This window comes from Petromyzon marinus, chromosome 74 (assembly GCF_048934315.1).
Source record: "Petromyzon marinus isolate PM22_M1 ecotype Great Lakes invasive population chromosome 74, UKy_Petmar_22M1.pri1.0, whole genome shotgun sequence".
In the NCBI taxonomy this organism is placed as follows: Eukaryota; Metazoa; Chordata; class Hyperoartia; order Petromyzontiformes; family Petromyzontidae; genus Petromyzon; species Petromyzon marinus.
In genome coordinates this window covers 3,701,001-3,721,554 of record NC_133740.1, presented here as the reverse complement: position 1 = coordinate 3,721,554, position 20,554 = coordinate 3,701,001, and the positions used below count along the sequence as shown (strand labels likewise).

General features: G+C 46.7%; 1 protein-coding gene across 4 annotated transcripts; it reads left to right on the top strand.

The window, feature by feature from the left end:
• The first annotated feature begins 1,134 nt into the window (after window positions 1–1,134).
• On the top strand, window positions 1,135–16,779 carry LOC116958197 (tubulin beta-4B chain). Of its 4 annotated transcripts, none has more exons than XM_076055993.1 (7): window positions 1,135–1,285; window positions 6,617–6,725; window positions 10,857–10,967; window positions 11,506–11,750; window positions 12,213–12,815; window positions 13,576–13,875; window positions 13,967–16,779. In XM_076055993.1, exons 1-6 carry the CDS (start codon window positions 1,229–1,231, stop codon window positions 13,786–13,788), a joined length of 1,338 nt encoding a protein of 445 aa, XP_075912108.1. In that variant the 5' UTR covers window positions 1,135–1,228; the 3' UTR covers window positions 13,789–13,875; window positions 13,967–16,779. The 4 variants fall into 4 exon arrangements, with proteins under 4 accessions (XP_075912108.1, XP_075912107.1, XP_075912106.1 ...); XM_076055992.1 differs by having other exon boundaries at window positions 13,948–16,779; XM_076055991.1 differs by having other exon boundaries at window positions 13,929–16,779.
• The last annotated feature ends 3,775 nt before the right edge of the window (window positions 16,780–20,554 follow it).

Below are 20,554 nucleotides of genomic sequence, written 5' to 3'. Positions count from 1 at the left end.
ATCCGATGAGCTATAAAGCTCTTTTTCACAGATGTCCAGTTAGGCGCACGGGGTCAGAACGTTACAACAACGAACAACACAGATTAAAAAAACACAATGGATAGAAGTGCAAAGTATAGGAAAGGTAGGCAAATTACTTTAAGAAAACATGTACAATTAAATTTTGATTTAAAGCTTGCGTGACTGCAGTAATTCGTATTCTTAGCTCTTTCGGTAAAGTCACGTTGAAGGGAAACAACAAAATAATAAAATATATAAAAAACAATAAAAATTCTCACGACGTTTCGACCATAACACAAACGGTCGTCATCAGGTGATGATCAGGTAATGACGACCGTTTGTGTTATGGTCGAAACGTCGTGAGAATTTTTATTGTTTTATATATATTTTATTATTTTGTTGTTTCCCTTCAACGTGACTTTACCGAAAGAGCTAAGAATATGTACAATTAAATCTAAACTATATATTTTTTTTTATCTTACCAGGCAAAGCCCACTGAAGGCTCAATCTATTTTAGCTTCTATTTCAGAAGCGACCTGGGCCACAATTAATTTCCTCATGCGGGCGGTGGTGAATTCATCTCGAAACCTGCATCCGAACATTCGCGACGAACCGTGACAACCAACGTCGCTACGGACGCTGGACTCCCACGTCGCTATGGTTACCCTACTCCTCCCCCGCAGCCGCGTTCCTCCGGACTCATGGTTGTTAGCAACGGTCGCCATGGCAATCAGGGGTAGGTTGGGCTAACAGCATCGGCATTTAGTTCATTTTTTGGCGTCCCCCCCGACTCCCCCCCCCCTCCAACGTTAATCCCCTAGCAACGCTCACCAAGGCAACGCATAAACATCCCCCCTCCCTGTACGAGCCTCTCGAGTGACTTTTGTCATCGTCTATCCGCCCTTGGGGCAATGTTTAATGGGTGTTGGGTGTCGCGCGTGTTGGGACGCGAGCAAATATTTGCCCCATTGGCGTTTTCCGAATTCACAGGGTGGGAGGGCGAGCGCGGCGAGCCTCGCCCAATGGGAGCGTGGCGATCGACGGTCACGTCACGGTAGTTTTTCTTTAACCAATGGGGTCGCGGGGATTCGGGTGAGAGGGTCCGTTTATAAAGAGGTGGCGGGCTTCACGGTGCCGGCCAGTTCAAGAGATTTCTGAGGTGCGGCTGCGCGGTCAAACAAAGTTAACTCATTCCAAGCATTCTTTTAAGCTAAAGTTACTCACCAAAATGCGCGAGATTGTGCACCTGCAGGCTGGCCAGTGCGGCAACCAGATCGGGGCGAAGGTCGGTAAACTGTTGTTTGTAAAACGGCATTTTTGTGTACACAGCGCACCGACTAATATCGCTGTTGCTCCTTGGTTGTGTGAGAATTGAAAGTGTGGATGGAGCTTTGCATTCTGAACCGCTGGCAGGGAACATAAATGTATTTTATTTAACCCGAGAGATTAAACTTAGATGGAAGAGGTGACGTGTGTGTGTGTAACGTCGCTGACAGTAAGCGCATTGTATAAAGTACATTTTAAGCACGGAACGTTTGTGTAGAAAAAAACGCAATTATGTATGTGCTAAGATGAAAAGTTATTCATATGGCTGGACAGAGATGGCAAAGCGGTATAAATAACACCTGCCAGTGCTGGCAAGTAACGTGATATTGCAACGACCCGAGGAATCGTCATTTTGCCAAATGAAGCCGATACATTTTAATTTAAAGCTTTCGTGACTGCAGTAATTCATATTCTTAGCTCTTTCGGTAAAGTCACGTTGAAGGGAAACAATAAAATAATTATATATATAAAACAACAATATATAAAACAATATTTTATTGTTTCCCTTCAACGTGACTTTACCGAAAGAGCTAAGAATATGAAGCCGATAAAGTTTACGCCGGCACAGCTTTTAACAGCGAATAATGCTCAAATAAAATCTGTTAACGGCTCGAATTGAAGGCGTGGTGTCGACTGCTCATTGCTACCGAATTGATATTTTAATCACCTGCTAAAAATAAAAGTCACGGCCTTTTTCGACCAGGGTGTATCGGAAGCGTTTGTTGGCTTTTTATTTGCTTAGAAAGTCACACCAATGAGTTGAGCGATTATTTGTGAAGTCTCGGAATTCGGCCTCCCAAGTGTCCATGGAGATCGTAAAAAAACACGAACTAAAAAAAAATACGCGAAATTGCAAATAATCGTAACAAAAATAATCACGTGAATTGTTTTATTACATTTTTGTCTATCTACGTGACTTTACCAAAAGAACCAAAGAATAAGAATATTATGAATAAAAGTAAAACCGTTTTTGAGTTAAATTTTGATTCAAAGCTTTCGTGACTGCAGGGATTCATAAAGTCACCACGTAGAAGGGAAACAATAAAAATAATAAAACAATAAAATTCTCACGACGTTTCGACTGCAACACAAGCAACCGTCATCAGGTGTGAAAACCACAACAATGTACAGCTTGGTCTGCATGTACAGCCTCCTAGGGGATACTTTGGGAGACGGCGGAGAGAGATTATATGGACAGTGGGTCAGTATTGGAAACACAAGCACAGCCATGTTCAAAATACCTTTTGGTAAACGTTAGAATTTTCTTTGTTATGGTCACCTAATTCCTGCCCCAAACCCAGCTCAATGGATCCACCACGAAGCAATTTAATTGATTGCTGCGACGATCATTGATTCATGCCAGCCATTCTGTCGTTCATTGGCTTCCTCATCAATAATGGATAGTTATTACCACGGCCATAGTTCTAATAAATTTCCTATCTTGATACCTCTGCTAATGTCAAGGACTCAATTCACTAGGTTGACCGTTACGTACATATTCTTAGTTTTTTCGGTAAAGTCACGTTGAAGGGAAACAACAAAATAATAAAATATATATAAAACAATAAAAAATTCTCATAAATTTATGCATAAATTTATGCAAACGAACACGCCTGAAGATGACCGTTTGAGTTATGGTCGAAACGTCGTGAGAATTTTTTATTTTATATATATTTTATTATTTTGTTGTTTCCCTTCAACGTGACTTTACCGAAAAAACTAAGAATATGAATTACTGCAGTCACGAAAGCTTTAAATCAAAACGTTACGTACATGTTATGTGTATCGTTTATTGTTAATTTTGAATCGCAGTTCCTTTGATTACTGTTGTTAGATTGTTTTTACAGCTTTATTTTGGTGATTTTGAAAACATGGTTAAGCCATTTTTCTTGCGGAAGTGCGGAGTTGGCCTGATAACTTTAATCTAAATTCATAATAAAGGTTTTTGGGTTAGATCGCGTTTATTTATAAATGTGTCGTAACCCTCCACCACCCAACACGGCCAATCAGCAAAAAAAAGTGTCACGTTGACAAAAGACAAATAATTCACTACTTTAGCCCACCGGTGTGTTGAAGAGTGAATTCACATTTACAGTTTGAGTACGACGTTTCGCTGGTAAATACATCCAGCATGGATTCTGGCGAATTGCCCGATGATGCTGGATGTATTTACCAGCGAAACGTCGTACTCAAACTGTAAATGTTGTGGATTCACTCTTCAACACACCGGTGGGCTAAAGTAGTGAATTATTTGTCTTTTGTCATCGTGACACTTTTTTTTGCTGATTGGCCGTGTCGGGTGGTGGAGGGTTACGACACATTTATAAATAAAAGCGATCTAACCCAAAAACCTTTATTATGAATAATATTGGTCGCGAAAGCCTACGTGTTTAATCTAAATTGTCTTATGGTTGTTATTGTTTGGCTTGCATCACGCTGGGATTTTTGTACACAACGTTGTAATACGGTGGGGATTTTTTTTTCTGGAAGATTTGCTGGTTTATCCAGGATGGTTCTGTTGCGTGTCGTCGCTTTAAGATGTTCTCTGTTCATATTTTGTTTGTTGCGGTTGCACCCGGCTCAAGAGCCGCATGGCTCACAGGGCTATACCTAATACATGAAAACTTGAAACCGAAAGAACTAAGAATACGTTTTTGAGTTGTTGCTGCTGCTAGCGTGGACGGTATCAGCCGTGACGAAGGGAGTGGGGGGGGGGGCGTCGGTCTCTGATTGGCTGGCAGCGCCCAGATTTCAGCGAGCCAATCGGGAGCGAGATGCGGCCCCGTTATGCAGTGAGCACGGCGGCGGCAGAGCACGGGCGGTAGCGGGAGATCCCCCCCCCTTCATCCCCTCCAGCCCCCCTTCACCCCCCTCCCCCGCTTCACCCCTCCCCTTCACCCCCCCCGCTGCATCCCTTCCTCCGCTTCACCCCCCCCTCGCCCCCACCACTTTCCCCCCTCTCCGCCCCCCGTTCCACCCCCCACTTCACATTCACCCCCCCCCCCCCCATTAAACCCTTCCGCTTCCCCTCCAGCCGCCCCGCCGTGGCCCGGGTGCCACCTCTGCGTCTCAGAGCGGCAAGCGTGGCAAGGCAGTACGGTAACAGTACGATCCTTTTTTTCGTATATGGGGCCGTCCATAAATGACGTCACGCAACTGGGGGGGGGGGGGTCAGACATTTGTGACGATGTGTGACGAGGGGAGTGGTTGAGAAATGTGACGTCACATCAAAATGCGCAACTTTAAATAAATATGGACAACACGTTCTACTGAATTAAATAGACTTTTTAATAAATGTTTTCTCCGAAAACATCGGAGTGCAGCGCCACATTAAATACGCACTACAATGACAACAATAGTTTAAAGCGATTTGAAGCATGTTTAATTTTTTTGGGGGGGGGCCAGAGCTTTGTGACGTCATATTTGAGGGGGTCTGACTTTGTGACGCCGTGTGACGATGGGGGAGGGGGTCAAAAATCGTCCACAAGCGCGTGACGTCATTTATGGACGGCCCCTATCGCACTTGAACCAAACATATCCCACCGTACCTTTGAAAAAAAATTTCGCACCGTACCAGTACGGTGAAGTTGCGCACCTTACTTAAATCGTACCGAAGGAAAAAAAGCTTAGAAAATCTGAATCGGAATGTTCATTTAGATGGAAGGAGGAATCCGATGAGCTATGAAGCTCTTTTTTCACGTGTCCAGTATGGGCACGGGGTCAGAATGTTACAACCACAAACAATACATAACAACTATAGACCAGCAGCGAGCCTTGACACTCCTCGTGCACCCGAGGTGATCATGGGCCTCCCCTAGGTCGACTCGACTTCAAATGAGTACCTGGTGCGGTGTGTAGTAAACATTGCGACTAGGGAGACAAAGGTGGCCGGGCGTGGTGTTGGCCACCCACCCCCTCGTGTGCCGTGCCGGCCTTTGTAGGTGCTCACTAACAGCACTTGCCCTAACAGTCTGTTTAGACTATACAGGGATCTTAGTCTTTGTACGTTCTCTTCTTGTGCCATATGGGTTTCCTCCGTGTCCTCCAGTTCCCTCCCATAGCTAAACACGCACACACACAAAGTGTCAATGATATTGGCCAAACATCCCAATGCTGAACAATGACCTACAAATGAGTAATTTGGGGTCACACAGCAGCAACATCGTCCCCCTACTGCGAAAAACTTGGCAAGGTCCTCCCGAAGAAGACTTGAGACCCCGTTAATCATTCCTGGGTAGGTGAGCAGAATTATAATAATTCATCCTGGAAGAGAAGCAAAGTTTGATTTGGTTTCATTGCAATGTTAATTGCATCATCTCATCGACGCAGAGTTTTCATGCCTTCACCCTGGATGGAAACAAATTAATCCATTGCTGGATGACACAGCAGTGGATCCGTCATCAGTTGTTGATAGGGCTGCCCCCTTTTTATGCCATGGCATCTCGGAGTACTTTTCCCGCGACGTGCAACTCGCATCACATCTCAAACACTGGAAAGGACACCCCCTGTGACAGCTGTCCCTGTGTGGCTTACGGTGACGCAAAAGCGGGGCATTTGTCTCCCAGTAGCTGTGTCATCCTCTGAGTCGTTTGCGCACAGTGTATTCATGAAGGAAAAGATGCGTATTGTGATTAATGCGTGTGAGCAGCTAAATGGCCATGTTGCAGCGGATGCAGCAACTACCCACAGCCACGGTCCGTATCGCCCATCCCCAGGCCACCCTGGGTTTTTTCCAGGACCTCATCCACTCGGCACCTGCTGAGGGGCGATTATATCCTGCAGCTCAGATTAAAGGGGGGAGGGGTTGGAGGGGGGCAGCACTCTGCTCTTGTGGGAAAATTTGTGGCAGGAGCTCTCCAGTGAGCTTGTGGCCACGCTCACCTTTGTTAAGGGGGGCTGCAGGCAAGTGCTGTGGTAGCATTTGCTCCTCGCAGCAGAGTTCCTTCTCCGTTTGCATGGTCACCCCCCCCCCCCCCGCCATGCTACAGTGTGCGGTGTTTGAGTGTTTGCGAGAGAGTGTGAGAGGAGTTTATGTTCTCCCCCCTCCTCTGAATGGGTTTCTTCCCATAGCTGAAAAAATGCATGGTTGGCTGCATACGATGCGAAAGAAGTTCAACATCCACATGCTCGCACTATGCGAAACAAGAGCACATATCTTCGCGATAGCGTTGCGCTTTCGGGAACGATTGCACCAATACCATATTTACTCATGGGCCACTCGTGATACCAGGCGTTTTGCGCCTTTCCTGATGGTGCCCGTTGCCACCTCTGCCTCTGCCCTGTCGCATAGTTCTGGGAGGTGATCAGCGACGAGCACGGGATTGACCCCACGGGCACGTACCATGGGGACAGCGACCTCCAGCTGGAGAGGATCAATGTCTACTACAACGAGGCGTCGGGTGAGTCTCCATACGGTAGCGATAGCAATGAATCGCTCTTCATGAACCGTGCTGGTGCCACAGAGTGGTAGCGCGGTGGTACACTCGTGCCTCACAGCAAGAAAGCGCCTATGTTCGATTCCTGACTCGGGTGCCTCTCTGTGGAGTTTGTGTCTTCTCTTGTGCTGCATGGGTTTCTTCAGGTTTCTCCAGTTTCCTCGCATACCAAATAAAACACGTACGGTGTAACTGCTATTGGCCACAACATGCTCACGCTCAAACATTTACCAACAAATGAATAATTTGGGCTTAAACCAAAAAAATAACTGCCTCCTGCTGTAAAACTCTTGAAAAAGGTTATTGGGCTTTCCTGGCTCAAGGTTTCCTGAATAATCAAAATAATAATAGTACATGCCCAGACATGCTGCTGGGCTGCATTGTGGCCAGAAGATGGTGGGTTCCACCTTTAACCAACCTACACTGACCGGCACAGTGAAGTATGGTCAAAGAATCCCCTTGACCAACAAGAGTGGGGGAAGCCTTCATTCGGCAAAGCTATGCTTTGTATTATCTTGTATTATCTTTAATCTGGAGGTTGTGGTTGATGGACCATTGGGAGATGGGAGTGGCAGTTTTTGCCACGAGGTGAGGGATGACTTCCTAGCCCTAGCAAATACATGTTGACAGTATATAGCAGTACAGCAAGTAGGTTAGTTGAACATGTAGAATTTCGCTACCAATATCCATAATAGAAGTGTTTTAGGTTAGATCACGTGACTATGTGTGTCGTTAAACCCGCCATCACCTGTCACAGCCAATTAGTAAGGTTTGTCATGTAAACAAAACATGCCAATTAGTTACTAGTTCAGCAACTCAGGCGCCTGATGAGGCTAGTTGTAATTACCGGCGATGGTAAATATTGTGGGTTTGTGACAACCTTACTAATTGGCTGTTGGGTGGTGGTGGGTTTAACAACACATGTATAACTAGGGGTTGTTCGGGGGTGCCTATGGCGCCCCTCACAACCATTTACGGCCTTCGGCCAGGAAAGTCACCCAAAAAAATTGCACACGAACGACGCATTCACGCAAGCACCCGATGCTTCGTTTTGAAGTTTTAAAATGAAGCATCTTTGAATTGTATTATGTTTTGAATTAGATAATTCTATTTCTTCCATAAAAGCCTATATCATTTTACATCTGGAAGACTTCATTGAAAACGACATTTCGGGTGAATTTTCTCTCGTCGTTAAGTAGATGGCCTTGCTTGGGGGGTTCGGTTCGATGCGGACTTTCACCTGTTTGGGATTACGGGATCTAGATAAGGCGACATAGAGCTGGCCGTGCGAGAAGACCACCGTCTGCAGATAAATTCCAACGTAATCAAACATCTGTTCCTGCGCCTCTGTCGTTCATTCAGGGGGCGTGTAGGTTTGCAGCTCCCCCTGCATGAAAACAACGGAAAGTGCAGCGTTCATCACAGATAAAGTTGTGTGCTTATATAAGAGTGATATGATAGCGTATGCGGGGATAATGGGACATTGTCGTCGTCGCAAAACATAGCAAAACAAATGGCAAAGTCGTGTCGTTGGGGGCCAAGTCGATTCTGGGAATCAACACCAAATCGATTCTGGGAATCAACACCGAATCGCCTCGTTCTCTCTCTCAAGCATTCATCATATATAGATAAAGTTGTGCGCTTATTTATATTTATGATATGATAGTGTATGCGGGGATAATAGGAAATTGTCGTCGTCGCAAAACGAATGGCAAAGTCGTGTCGGTGGGGGCCAAGTCGATCTTGGGAATCAACACCGAATCGATTTTGGGAATCAACACCGAATCGCCTCGTTCTCTCTCTCTCAAACGTTCATCATAGATAAAGTTGCGTGCTTATTTATAATTTATAAAGTGCCCTTAAACAATCATTCTTCGGGCACTGAGAACAATTGTTTACGCGCTCTAATCCAACCACCTATATTATGAGCAGGTAGGTTTCTGAGTAAACAGCATCCTCCTACAGACCCACATTTTAGCCTTGTCAGCTGCCTACTTGCTGTACCACCTCCTGCAGCCCACCACTGGCACAAGATTCCACGCACAGCCAAGGCACAGCAGGTGCGCTCGCCTCTAGATCGGGAGTGTAATCCGGATTAGTGTTCGGTCCGTCTGCTCCACCGTGGCCTTGGTCCTGTTGAAATCTCCACTGTACAGGATGGTCGGGGTGGCAGTACAGTGGTGACAGCTGCTCTTCATTCCGATATTAGGAAGCCACTGGGAGCTATGGCACATTTAAATAATCTAGATTGACAAACTAATTTCTTTAAAAACTGGTTTTTGGGTTTAGTTGGTTGTCTATACGCCACACCCCCAATAAGCATGGTTAAGTACGTACAGTGCGACTGAAGTTCAACATACACTATGCACTACACACACTGCACTGTACACTACAATATACTGTACTATACATTACCCCACTCTACTCGATTGAAAGGTAATTTCTTTAGAGCTTTTTGTGCTTAGTTTGTTGTCCTTACGCCACACCTCCGATTGGCTACGTATGGTGTAAAATAAGTTCAGGATACAGACATTCCCGACTTGGTTGCCTTTCTATGTGGAGTTTGTATGTCTTCCCTGTTCTGCGTAAGTTTGCTCCGGGTTCCCTGGTTTTCTCCTGAGGCTAAAAGAGCCCATACAATGTCACTGGTATTGACCTAACGTCCCAATTCTAAAATTTATCAATTGGGATTAAACACAGCAGCAACATTGCCCCCTACCCGGAAAACTTGGCAGGATCCTCCTGAAATCGTTTTGAGACACATTGTGGCTTTCCTGGGCAAACAAGTAGAATAATAATAACAATTACAACTCAGCTAATTGACCAGGTGCAATGGCCGCGGTACAATTCTTCACTTTAAGCCAGGCATTGGCTCGGAGGTGTGGGGGGGGGGTTGGTGGATCATGCTGGAATAGGAGGCCACGACTGTTGTGCCACTGTTGAGAAGAACCCCATCTTGTGCCGTGGTGGCGAGATGTTAACTACCTCGCTTGGTATACGGTAGGTCGTGAGTTCGATCCAGACCCTGACACCTGCTGTATATTTGGAGTTTGCGTGTCTCTCTGGCCGTGGTCACGTGGATTTCTCTCCGGGTCCTCTAGTTTTTCACTCCACATTTAGAATCATGTGTTTCGAGTATTTGGCTGCTGCTCTAAATTTCCACTTGGTAAGCCACTTCTTCATTAGACCTCCTTTGCCAGTTCCAAAATGTAATAATAGGGTTTTCCCCTTTTTTCTGGCAACAAAACTGAAACCTTTTTACAAGGATTCATGTCTGCATTAACCACAATACCTGCAGTCAAAATGCAAACAAAACACATACTATGATAATATATGCATTGTCCTTGAAACTGATTGGTCCACACCAAGAGACGGCTTTTTTTTGAGCCTCGACCCAATTGGTGCTCGACCAGATGACGCCAAAAGGCGTACAGCTCAAAGACAGTGCACTATCAAAGTAATGAGGGCTCGGAGTGAGCATCTACATTATTAGACCTCCTTTGCCAGTACCAAAATGTAATGATAGGGTTTTTCCACTTTTTTCTGGCAACAAAGCTGAAACTTTTTTACAATATCTAAGAGTGAGGCATAGAGCAAGAGACACACACAGAGTCAGAAATAACAGCTGACATAGGCAGGTAGGATGGAAACATCACAGTCAGTTACCTGGTTAATAGCGTCCTTCCAATGATTGCTCAGTTTGTACCTATCCTCGCGGTTGAAGTTGTGTCTGTGTTTTTGGCGTCATCTGGTCGAGCACCAATTGGGTTCGAGGCTCAAAAGAAACCCGTCCCTTCGTGTAGACCAATCAGTTTCAAGGACAATGCATATATTATCATAGAATGTTTTTTGTTTGCATTTTGACTGCAGGTATTGTGGTTAATGCAGACATGAATCCTTGTAAAAAGGTTTTATTTTTGTTGCCAGAAAAAAGGGGAAAAACCCTATTATAAGCCACTTCTTGTTGTGCTATCAATTTTGATAGTCAGGTCACTACTGAAAAAGAGCTACATAGCTCAGTGGGCCTCACCTGGTAAAATAAAAAAAAATTGTTTAGTCTATTGTTTCGTTTTTGTGTCTCTCTTTCTCGTGCAGGGGGAAAGTATGTGCCTCGCGCCATCCTTGTGGATCTTGAGCCTGGGACGATGGACTCGGTGAGATCCGGCCCCTTCGGACAGATATTCAGGCCAGACAACTTCGTCTTTGGTGAGTGAGCATGTCTGTGTATGAGTATAAGTGTGTGTGTTTGCTACCAGCAATTTCCCCAACAGTCTCTTACGGCTATATGGGGGGATCTTTGTGTGCGTGTGTTTGTTTCTACGAATGTGTATCTGTCTCCGTGTGTGTCCGGTTAGCTTTCATAGCCAAAATATGAAAAAAAACACGATGAATAATGGCTTTTGCCAAACATCCCAATGCTGAAAATGTACCTACATATTGCTCAATTAGGATCACACACACTGAAACTTTGAGACGTAGATATTATATTGGACTTATTGTTAGTCTAACACCTCCTGGACATCTGTGAAAAGAGCTTCATGGCTCATCGGATTTCTCCAGGAAATCCACCCTCTCTCATCTGTTCATCTTTCTCACCCTTCCCAACTATCGGCATGTCTGCTATACTGTCTGTCTCTGCCTGTCTCTGTATCCCTCTTTGCCTCCCTGTCTGGCTCCCTCCCTGCTTGACTGCCTGTCTCACTGACTCCTTGTCTATCCTATCCGTTATTGCTGACCATCCCAGGCCAGAGCGGTGCGGGTAACAACTGGGCCAAGGGCCACTACACGGAGGGAGCGGAGCTGGTGGACTCGGTGCTGGACGTGGTGCGCAAGGAGGCGGAGAGCTGCGACTGCCTGCAGGGCTTCCAGCTGACGCACTCGCTGGGCGGGGGCACCGGCTCGGGCATGGGCACCCTGCTCATCAGCAAGATCCGCGAGGAGTACCCCGACCGCATCATGAACACCTTCAGTGTGGTGCCTTCCCCCAAGGTAAGACGACTAGTACAATAGTACAAGTATTAGGACTATCGTACTATAGTACCGGTACTATAACCCTGACCGCATCATGAACACCTTCAGTGTGGTGTCCTCCAAGGTGAGGGGCACCAGGAGAGTATATTCAGAGGGCCGCGGGTTCCAGAGGGCCGCAGGTTCCAGAGGGCCGCGGGGCTAGCCATGATGGCAACACTGGTAATCACCCCGGCCGCATGATGAACACATTGAGTGTGGTGCTCTCAAGGTGAGGGTCACCAGGGGAATAGATGGAGGATGAGGAGACTACAGAAGTAGCCCTGATGCTCGACTTGACACGAGCACCAACACTGCCTCTCGCTCCTTGGCCGAGAGCTCCCGCATCCACAGACTTGTCCACCCACCCACCCACTCACCCGGACCCTCACCAAGCCCGCTCGCTCGTCCCCTCAATCTCCCACTCCATTCCCCCCCGCGCAGGTGTCGGACACGGTGGTGGAGCCGTACAACGCGACGCTGTCGGTGCACCAGCTGGTGGAGAACACGGACGAGACGTACTGCATCGACAACGAGGCCCTCTACGACATCTGCTTCCGCACCCTCAAGCTCACGACGCCCACGTACGGCGACCTGAACCACCTGGTGTCGGCCACCATGAGCGGCGTCACCACCTGCCTGCGCTTCCCGGGCCAGCTCAACGCCGACCTGCGCAAGCTCGCCGTCAACATGGTGCCCTTCCCGCGCCTGCACTTCTTCATGCCGGGCTTCGCGCCGCTCACCAGCCGCGGCTCGCAGCAGTACCGCGCGCTCACCGTGCCCGAGCTCACCCAGCAGATGTTCGACGCCAAGAACATGATGGCGGCGTGCGACCCGCGGCACGGCCGCTACCTCACGGTGGCCGCCATCTTCCGCGGCCGCATGTCCATGAAGGAGGTGGACGAGCAGATGCTGAACGTGCAGAACAAGAACAGCAGCTACTTCGTCGAGTGGATCCCCAACAACGTGAAGACGGCCGTGTGCGACATCCCGCCCCGCGGCCTCAAGATGTCGGCCACCTTCATCGGCAACAGCACGGCCATCCAGGTGAGATGAGGGCAGGGAGGAGGGGGACGAGGTGGGGGGACGAGGTGGGGGGACGAGGGAGGATGACGAAGGGGGGGACGGGGGGGGGGACCAGGGGGGGGAAAGGAGAGCAGCAAGGGAGAGTAGAGAAGGGAAGTGTAACAAGGTGGTGCAGTGCTGTCACTGTTAGGTTTGATTCCCGTATGGGACAACATTCTGCCAACATTCTCCCACCGTTTTGCATGCGTTTCCTCTTGGTTCATCTATTTTTTTCCCATATTGAAACAAAAAAAATTCAATGTAACTGGTATCGGCCAAACATCCCAGTGCTGAAATATTACCTGCAAATGACTCAATCGTCACATCACCTCCTACTGCAAAAACTTGGCAGGGCCCTCCTGAAAATCCGTCTTGAGACTCTGTAAGGCTCTCTTGAGGTGTATCGCCATGCCTCACTGTGTCTGACTGTCTTAATATATCTCCCCCTGTCTCCTGTCTCCCCATATATCACTGCTTCTATACAATACACTACTAGAATGGACACTACTTGAGCATATTGGCACTTCAAGACAGAGGAAAGTGGAAACGAATTATCAAATGTGCAGTGGACACACCTACTACGGGTTATCTGCCCATAGATCTTGATGATATTGATGATCACCATGCCTCACTGCGTTTCCTCTTCGTGTCCTGCAAAGTCCACGTGTCTGATTGTCTTCATGTCTCTCCGCGTGTCTCCCCGCATCTCCCCCCCCACCCCCACCCCCTTTTGCGTGTGCAGGAGCTGTTCAAGCGAATCTCCGAGCAGTTCACGGCCATGTTCCGCCGCAAAGCCTTCCTGCACTGGTACACGGGCGAGGGCATGGACGAGATGGAGTTCACCGAGGCGGAGAGCAACATGAACGACCTCGTCTCCGAGTACCAGCAGTACCAGGACGCCACGGCCGAGGAGGAGGGAGAGTTCGAGGAGGAGGGCGAGGAGGAGGCCGCCTGAGATGGGTGACGGCGACGACGCAGCCATGGCCAGCGCTCAACACCGCCCACATGGCTGCCAGCACTCGCACCTAGCATACGTACACACCTAGCGTACGTACACACACCTAGCATACGTACACACCTAGCGTACGTACACACACCTAGCGTACGTACACACACCTAGCATACGTACACACACCTAGCGTACGTACACACACCTAGCGTACGTACACACACCTAGCGTACGTACACACACCTAGCGTACGTACACACACCTAGCGTACGTACACACACCTAGCGTACGTACACACACCTAGCGTACGTACACACACCTAACGTACGTACACACACCTAGCGTACGTACACACACCTAGCGTACGTACACACACCTAGCGTACGTACACACACCTAGCGTACGTACACACACCTAGCGTACGTACACACACCTAGCGTACGTACACACACCTAGCGTACGTACACACACCTAGCGTACGTACACACACCTAGCATACGTACACACACCTAGCATACGTACACACCTCGCATATGTAGACACACCTAGCATACATACACACACCTAGCATACGTACACACACCTAGCATACGTACACAAGGCTGGCATACGTACACACACCTAGCATACGTACACATCTCGCATACGTACACATGGCTGGCATATATACACACACCTAGCATACGTACACACGGCTGGCATACGTACACACACCTAGCATACGTACACACGGCTGGCATACGTACACACGGCTGGCATACGTACACACGACTGGCATACGTACACACACCTAGTTTACGTACACACACTTAGCATATGTACACACACCAAGCATACGTACACACACCTAGCATACGTACACACCTAGCATACGTACACACACCTAGCATACGTACACACACCTAGCATACGTACACACACCTAGCATACGTACAAACCTCGCATACGTACACACGGCTGGCATACGTACACAAGGCTGGCATACGTACACACACCTAGCATACGTACACACACCTAGCATACGTACACACCTAGCATACATACACACCTATCATACGTACACACGGCTGGCATACGTACACACAGCTGGCATACGTACGCACAGCTGGCATATGTACTAGGTGTGTGTGTGTGTACATTCACCATCACCCACTCTCACCCACCTGCTTAATCACTGAATCTGTCACCCACTAGCTCACCTGATAGCTTAAGTCTGAGAGCTTATCATGCACACAGTGTACATTATTGTGTTGTTAAAGCCTGGACTTGATAGAAAACATCCCAGGTGGTTTTAATCCCCACACACACACAAGAATGGTGATGCACACTCGCTCGCACGCTCCAGTCGCACGCAACACCCCACTTACTTTGACCAAGCGGGCATCCTCACCCAGGATTCCCTGGGTGGTGACGTGGCTCGCCGGCAGCGCGTTTGGTGCAGAGGTTCACGTTTTAAAAACCAGCGGATGTGACAATCATAAAAGCAATGTGTCAACGCGCCGTCTGCTTCGCAGCGGACGTTAAAGATCCCGTGACATCGCTAGCAAGAGAAGGCCATTGTGTGGCCAATGTCATGGTCCAAATTTGAAGAAAAAAAAATGAACCTCAAATTATGAAAATTGGATTAACATGTAGTAGGCTTTCGCGACCAATATCTATGATACTAGTTTTTTTGGGTTAGATCGCGTAAATATAAATGTGTCGTTAAACCCGCCACCACCCGACACAGCCAATTAGTAAGGTTTGTCATGTTAACAGAATATGCCAATTCGTTACGAGTACAGCACTAACCGGTGTTGTAGAGCAAGTCCACAACATTTACAATCCGAGTATGACGTTTTGCCAATAATTACAACCGGCATCATCAGGCGATAGCCAGATTTGTGGAGGCATCCTCCATTGCCGGTTGGGCAGAGTCTGTATTAAATTAGAAGTGCACATAGCAATCACCCCCCCCCCCCCCCTGTTATGAACAATTGACAGGATCCACCCGTAAAAGTGAAACTCGGTGAGGCTTTTCCTGGATGAGCAAGTTTTAATAAACGACTACTCAATACATAGACACCTTGACCGCTTGTGGGATGCTCTCAGGCTACTGACGAGCTGTCATTCGCATCCAGCCGGTGAGGTGACCCAACCAACCATCTAAAGCCCCGACTTTTAAAATGTAGCCCTAACTCGAAAACTTGGGTCACGCATGTCCCCCACAGCCCCAGTGCGCCTCCATCCCTCTCACCCTCCTGATGAATGGGCAGAGCCTGTAACATGAAACTCCCATAGCCGTATAATCATTCATAATTTATTTTTTTCAAAACCCGCCAAAAAAATCCAGTGTTACATTGTCCTTTCATTCTTCCCTCTCACTCAGCGCCTCCACATCCCCCCCTCTCAGTTCTAATGAGGCTGCTGCCCACGGGAAGATTTAGAGGGCTTGGTGTTGCACAGTGAGTGGTCCCCCCACTGTATGAGAGACCATTGGTTGCTTGCCTGTCCAATCCATTGGCAGAGAAACCGACTCCATTCCCATTATTTTTATTTGGTGTTTTGCGAGATTCAGCCCGGATTTCATTAACGCCGACAAATTCCACGTATCATGTCAACTTCAGCTCGACCTTAAAATTATCTTAGCAATACCTGGTGTTGTTAACTTAGCAGGTTTGGTTTTGTAAAATGGCACTCGGCATCTAAAAATGCATTTGTAATTGCATAACAAGCATTAGCATTTGCCTGTTGGGAAAATAAGAGTTTGTGAAAAGTATCAACTTAAATTAGGCATTTGAACCAGCAAAGAAAACTATTTTGCCTCTGACAATCGAGACAATTGCTTTATATCATTTGCGAATTTGGAAAATGGAAGCCTGGGTTGATGTTCGTTTGTTCCCATTTAAAAATAAGTTATCATTCTCTGAACAGAGTTTATTCCATCAGTTGCTGTCTAAGCCCGATTTTTTTTCAAAATCGCTGTGCTCTTAAATAAAAAAAAAATTGTTAAACACATACCGAGGATGTCTTCTATTGAGTGAAATGATTGCGTTCGGGGAATTTTTTTAAAGTTATATTTCGTAATCTCCGGATTGATTACAAGATGCATATTTCCCCCTGTACAGTGAGGGAAAAAAGTATTTGATCCCCTGCTGATTTTGTACGTTTACCCACTGACAAATTATCAGTCTATAATTGTAATGGTAGGTTTATTTGAACAGTGAGAGACAGAATAACAAGAAAATCCAGAAAAACGCATGTCAAAAATGTTATAAATTGATTTGCATTTTAATGAGGGAAATAAGTATTTGACCCCCTCTCAATCAGAAAGATTTCTGGCTCCCAGGTGTCTTTTATACAGGTAACGAGCTGAGATTAGGAGCACACTCTTAAAGGGAGTGCTCCTAATCTCAGCTTGTTACCTGTATAAAAGACACCTGTCCACAGAAGCAATCAATCAGATTCCAAACTCTCCACCATGGCCAAGACCAAAGAGCTCTCCAAGGATATCAGGGACAAGATTGTAGACCTACTCAAGGCTGTAATGGGCTACGAGACCATTGCCAAGCAGCTTGGTGAGAAGGTGACAACAGTTGGTGCGATTATTCGCAAATGTAAGAGACACAAAAGAACTGTCAATCTCCCTCGGCCTGGGGCTCCATGCAAGATTTCACCTCGTGGAGTTGCAATGATCACGAGAACGGTGAGGAATCAACTCAGAACTACACGGGAGGATATTTTCAATGATCTCAAGGCAGCTGGGACCATAGTCACCAGGAAAACAATTGGTAGCACACTACGCCGTGAAGGACTGAAATCCTGCAGTGCCCGCAAGGTCCCCCTGCTCAAGAAAGCACATACATGCCCGTCTGAAGTTTGCCAATGAGCATCTGAATGATTCAGAGGACAACTGGGTGAAAGTGTTGTGGTCAGATGAGACCAAAATGGAGCTCTTTGGCATCAACTCAACTCGCCGTGTTTGGAGGAGGAGGAATGCTGCCTATGACCCCAAGAACACCATCCCCACCGTCAAACATGGAGGTGGAAACATGTTTTGGGGGTGTTTTTCTGCTAAGGGGACAGGACAACTTCACCGTATCAAAGGGACGATTGACGGGGCCATGTACCGCCAAATCTTGGGTGAGAACCTCCTTCCCTCAGCCAGGGCATTTAAAATGGGTCGTAGATTGGTATTCCAGCATGACAATGACCCAAAACACACGGCCAAAGCAACAAAGGAGTGGCTCAAGAAGAAGCACATCGTCCTGGAGTGGCCTAGCCAGTCTCCAGAGCTGAAGGTTCGATGCTGCCAAACGTCAGCCTCGAAACCTTAATGACTTGGAGAAGATCTGCAAAGAGGAGTGGGACAAAATCCCTCCTGAGATGTGTGCAACCCTGGTGGCCAACTACAAGAAACGTCTGACTTCTGTGATTGCCAACAAGGGTTTTGCCACCAAGTACTAAGTCATGTTTTGCAGAGGGGTCAAATACTTATTTCCCTCATTAAAATGCAAATCAATGTATAACATTTTTGACATGCGTTTTTTCTGGAGTTTTGTGTTGTTATTCTGTCTCTCACTGTTCAAATAAACCTACCATTAGGTTTATTTGAACAGTGGCAGGGTGGCGCAGTGGTATTTAAGATCATCTGAAACAGGAGGATTTCTCCACAACTGGCTGTCGCTGATGATGCTGGTTGTTATTACCGGCAAAACGCCACGGTGCTCGAAATGTAAATGTTGCAGTGAATTTACTCTCCAACACACAACCGGTCAGTGCTGAACTAGTAACAAATTGGCACGTTTTGTTTACCTGACAAACCTTACTAATAGGCTGTGTTGGGTGGTGGTGGTGGTGGCGGGTTTAACGACATTTATATTTACGCGATCGAACCCAAAAACACTTTTTTATGGATGGATAATATTGGACACGAAAGCCTACGACGTGTTAAACTGGTAACGCTCTTTGCCTCGCAGAAAAAAGGCGCCTGGGTTCGATTCCTGACTCGGGTGCTTTTCTTGCGCAGCATTTGCAAGTTGTTTTCTTCCCGCCTGTTCTATGTGTGGGTTTCCTCTGGGTTCTTGACTGTTCTACCATATTCTTAGTTTTTTCGGTAAAGTCACGTTGAAGAGAAACAACAAAATAACAAAATATATATAAAACAATAAAAAATTCTCACGACGTTTCGACCATAACTCAAACGGTCATCATCAGGTGTGTCGGTTTGCATAAATTTATTTTGAAAACGGCATATTTATTTATATATATAAAAATAACGTTTGCGTCACGCGCAACGATGGCAGTTTGCCAGGACTAGTCCATCTATTTTTTGAAAAGAGGAGGGGGGAGACGAAATTTGTTTTTATGTATGCTGTCTGAAAGGCACTGTAAGCGTGAACAATCAATCAAGAACTGAAATGATTTATCAAATCTTTCCAATGATTGCTAAGATAGAATCCATCTTCTCGGTTGAAATTGTCTCTGTGTTTGTATATGTGGATAGCCTCATGAACGAATCTCTCATGGAAGCCAGATGGCTTACAGAGAACCTCCGTCTTGGAAAAGTCAATGGCATGTGAGCCTACTGAATTAGAACAATGATCTGCTACGGCCGAGGTGTTGGTCCTACCGTGTTTAAGGTCTGCTTTATGTTCACGAATGCGGTCCGAGATATGGCGTTTGGTTTCTCCAATGTAACTACTACCACAGAGGCAACTTAGTTTGTAGACACCAGGGTATTGTATGTCCGGAATCACATCTTTTACAGACGGAACCAGATCACGGATTTTATGTAATGTGTTGAAACGGACCTGGATCTTGTGTTTATTCAAGATTTTGGAGATCTTTTTTGTGATCCCAGCAATGTAGGGTAAAGTGATGGTTTTGAAAGGCTCCTCAAGAGGGTTCTTCTTCATGGTTTGAGTGATAGCTTTGCGGATTGTATAGTCGGAGTAACCATTAGCCCTAAGAGCTTGGTGTACGTGCTTGAGTTCACTGCTTATGTGTTCCTGGTCGGATATGCATTGGGCTCTATGATACAGAGTCTTGATGAGAGAATTCTTCTGTGATGGATGGTGGTGGGAATCCGGTTTCAGATAAGCATCCGTATGGGTAGCTTTCCTGTAGACAGAGTGGCTCATTGAACCATCAGGTCTCTTTTTAATTAGGACATCCAAAAAAGGTATCTTGCCATCTATTTCGACTTCCATGGTAAATCTGATGGCTGGGTGTATGGAATTGATGTGGTCGAAGAATTTGTCTAGAGCAGGCCGGCCATGTGGCCAGATGACAAAAGTGTCATCCACGTACCTCTTCCATAAGGTTGGGCGCAGAGTGGCAGTCTGGATGGCGTCAGTCTCAAATTTCTCCATGAAAATGTTAGCTATAACTGGAGAAAGGGGGGAGCCCATTGGGGTGCCCTCAGTTTGTTTGTAGAAAGTTCCATTCCAAGTGAAGTATGTATTGGTTAAACAGTGTCTCACCAGGGGGGGTACCTCAGTGTTTAGTCCTTGATGAACCAAGTCTTCAATGATTGCAATGGTGTCAGGTACAGGAACCTTGGTGAATAAGGAAACTACATCAAAACTGACAAGCAGGTCGTCTGGGGACAGGGAAATACCCTTGATTGTTGATACCAGGTGAGTAGAATTTTGTACCGCAGAGGTGGTCTTTCCAGTGAAAGGACGCAGGATTTCAGACAAAAAACGAGCTAGTTTGTAGGTGGGGGAGCTGATAGTAGAGACTATGGGACGAAGAGGTGTATCAACTTTATGTATTTTTGGTAAGCCGT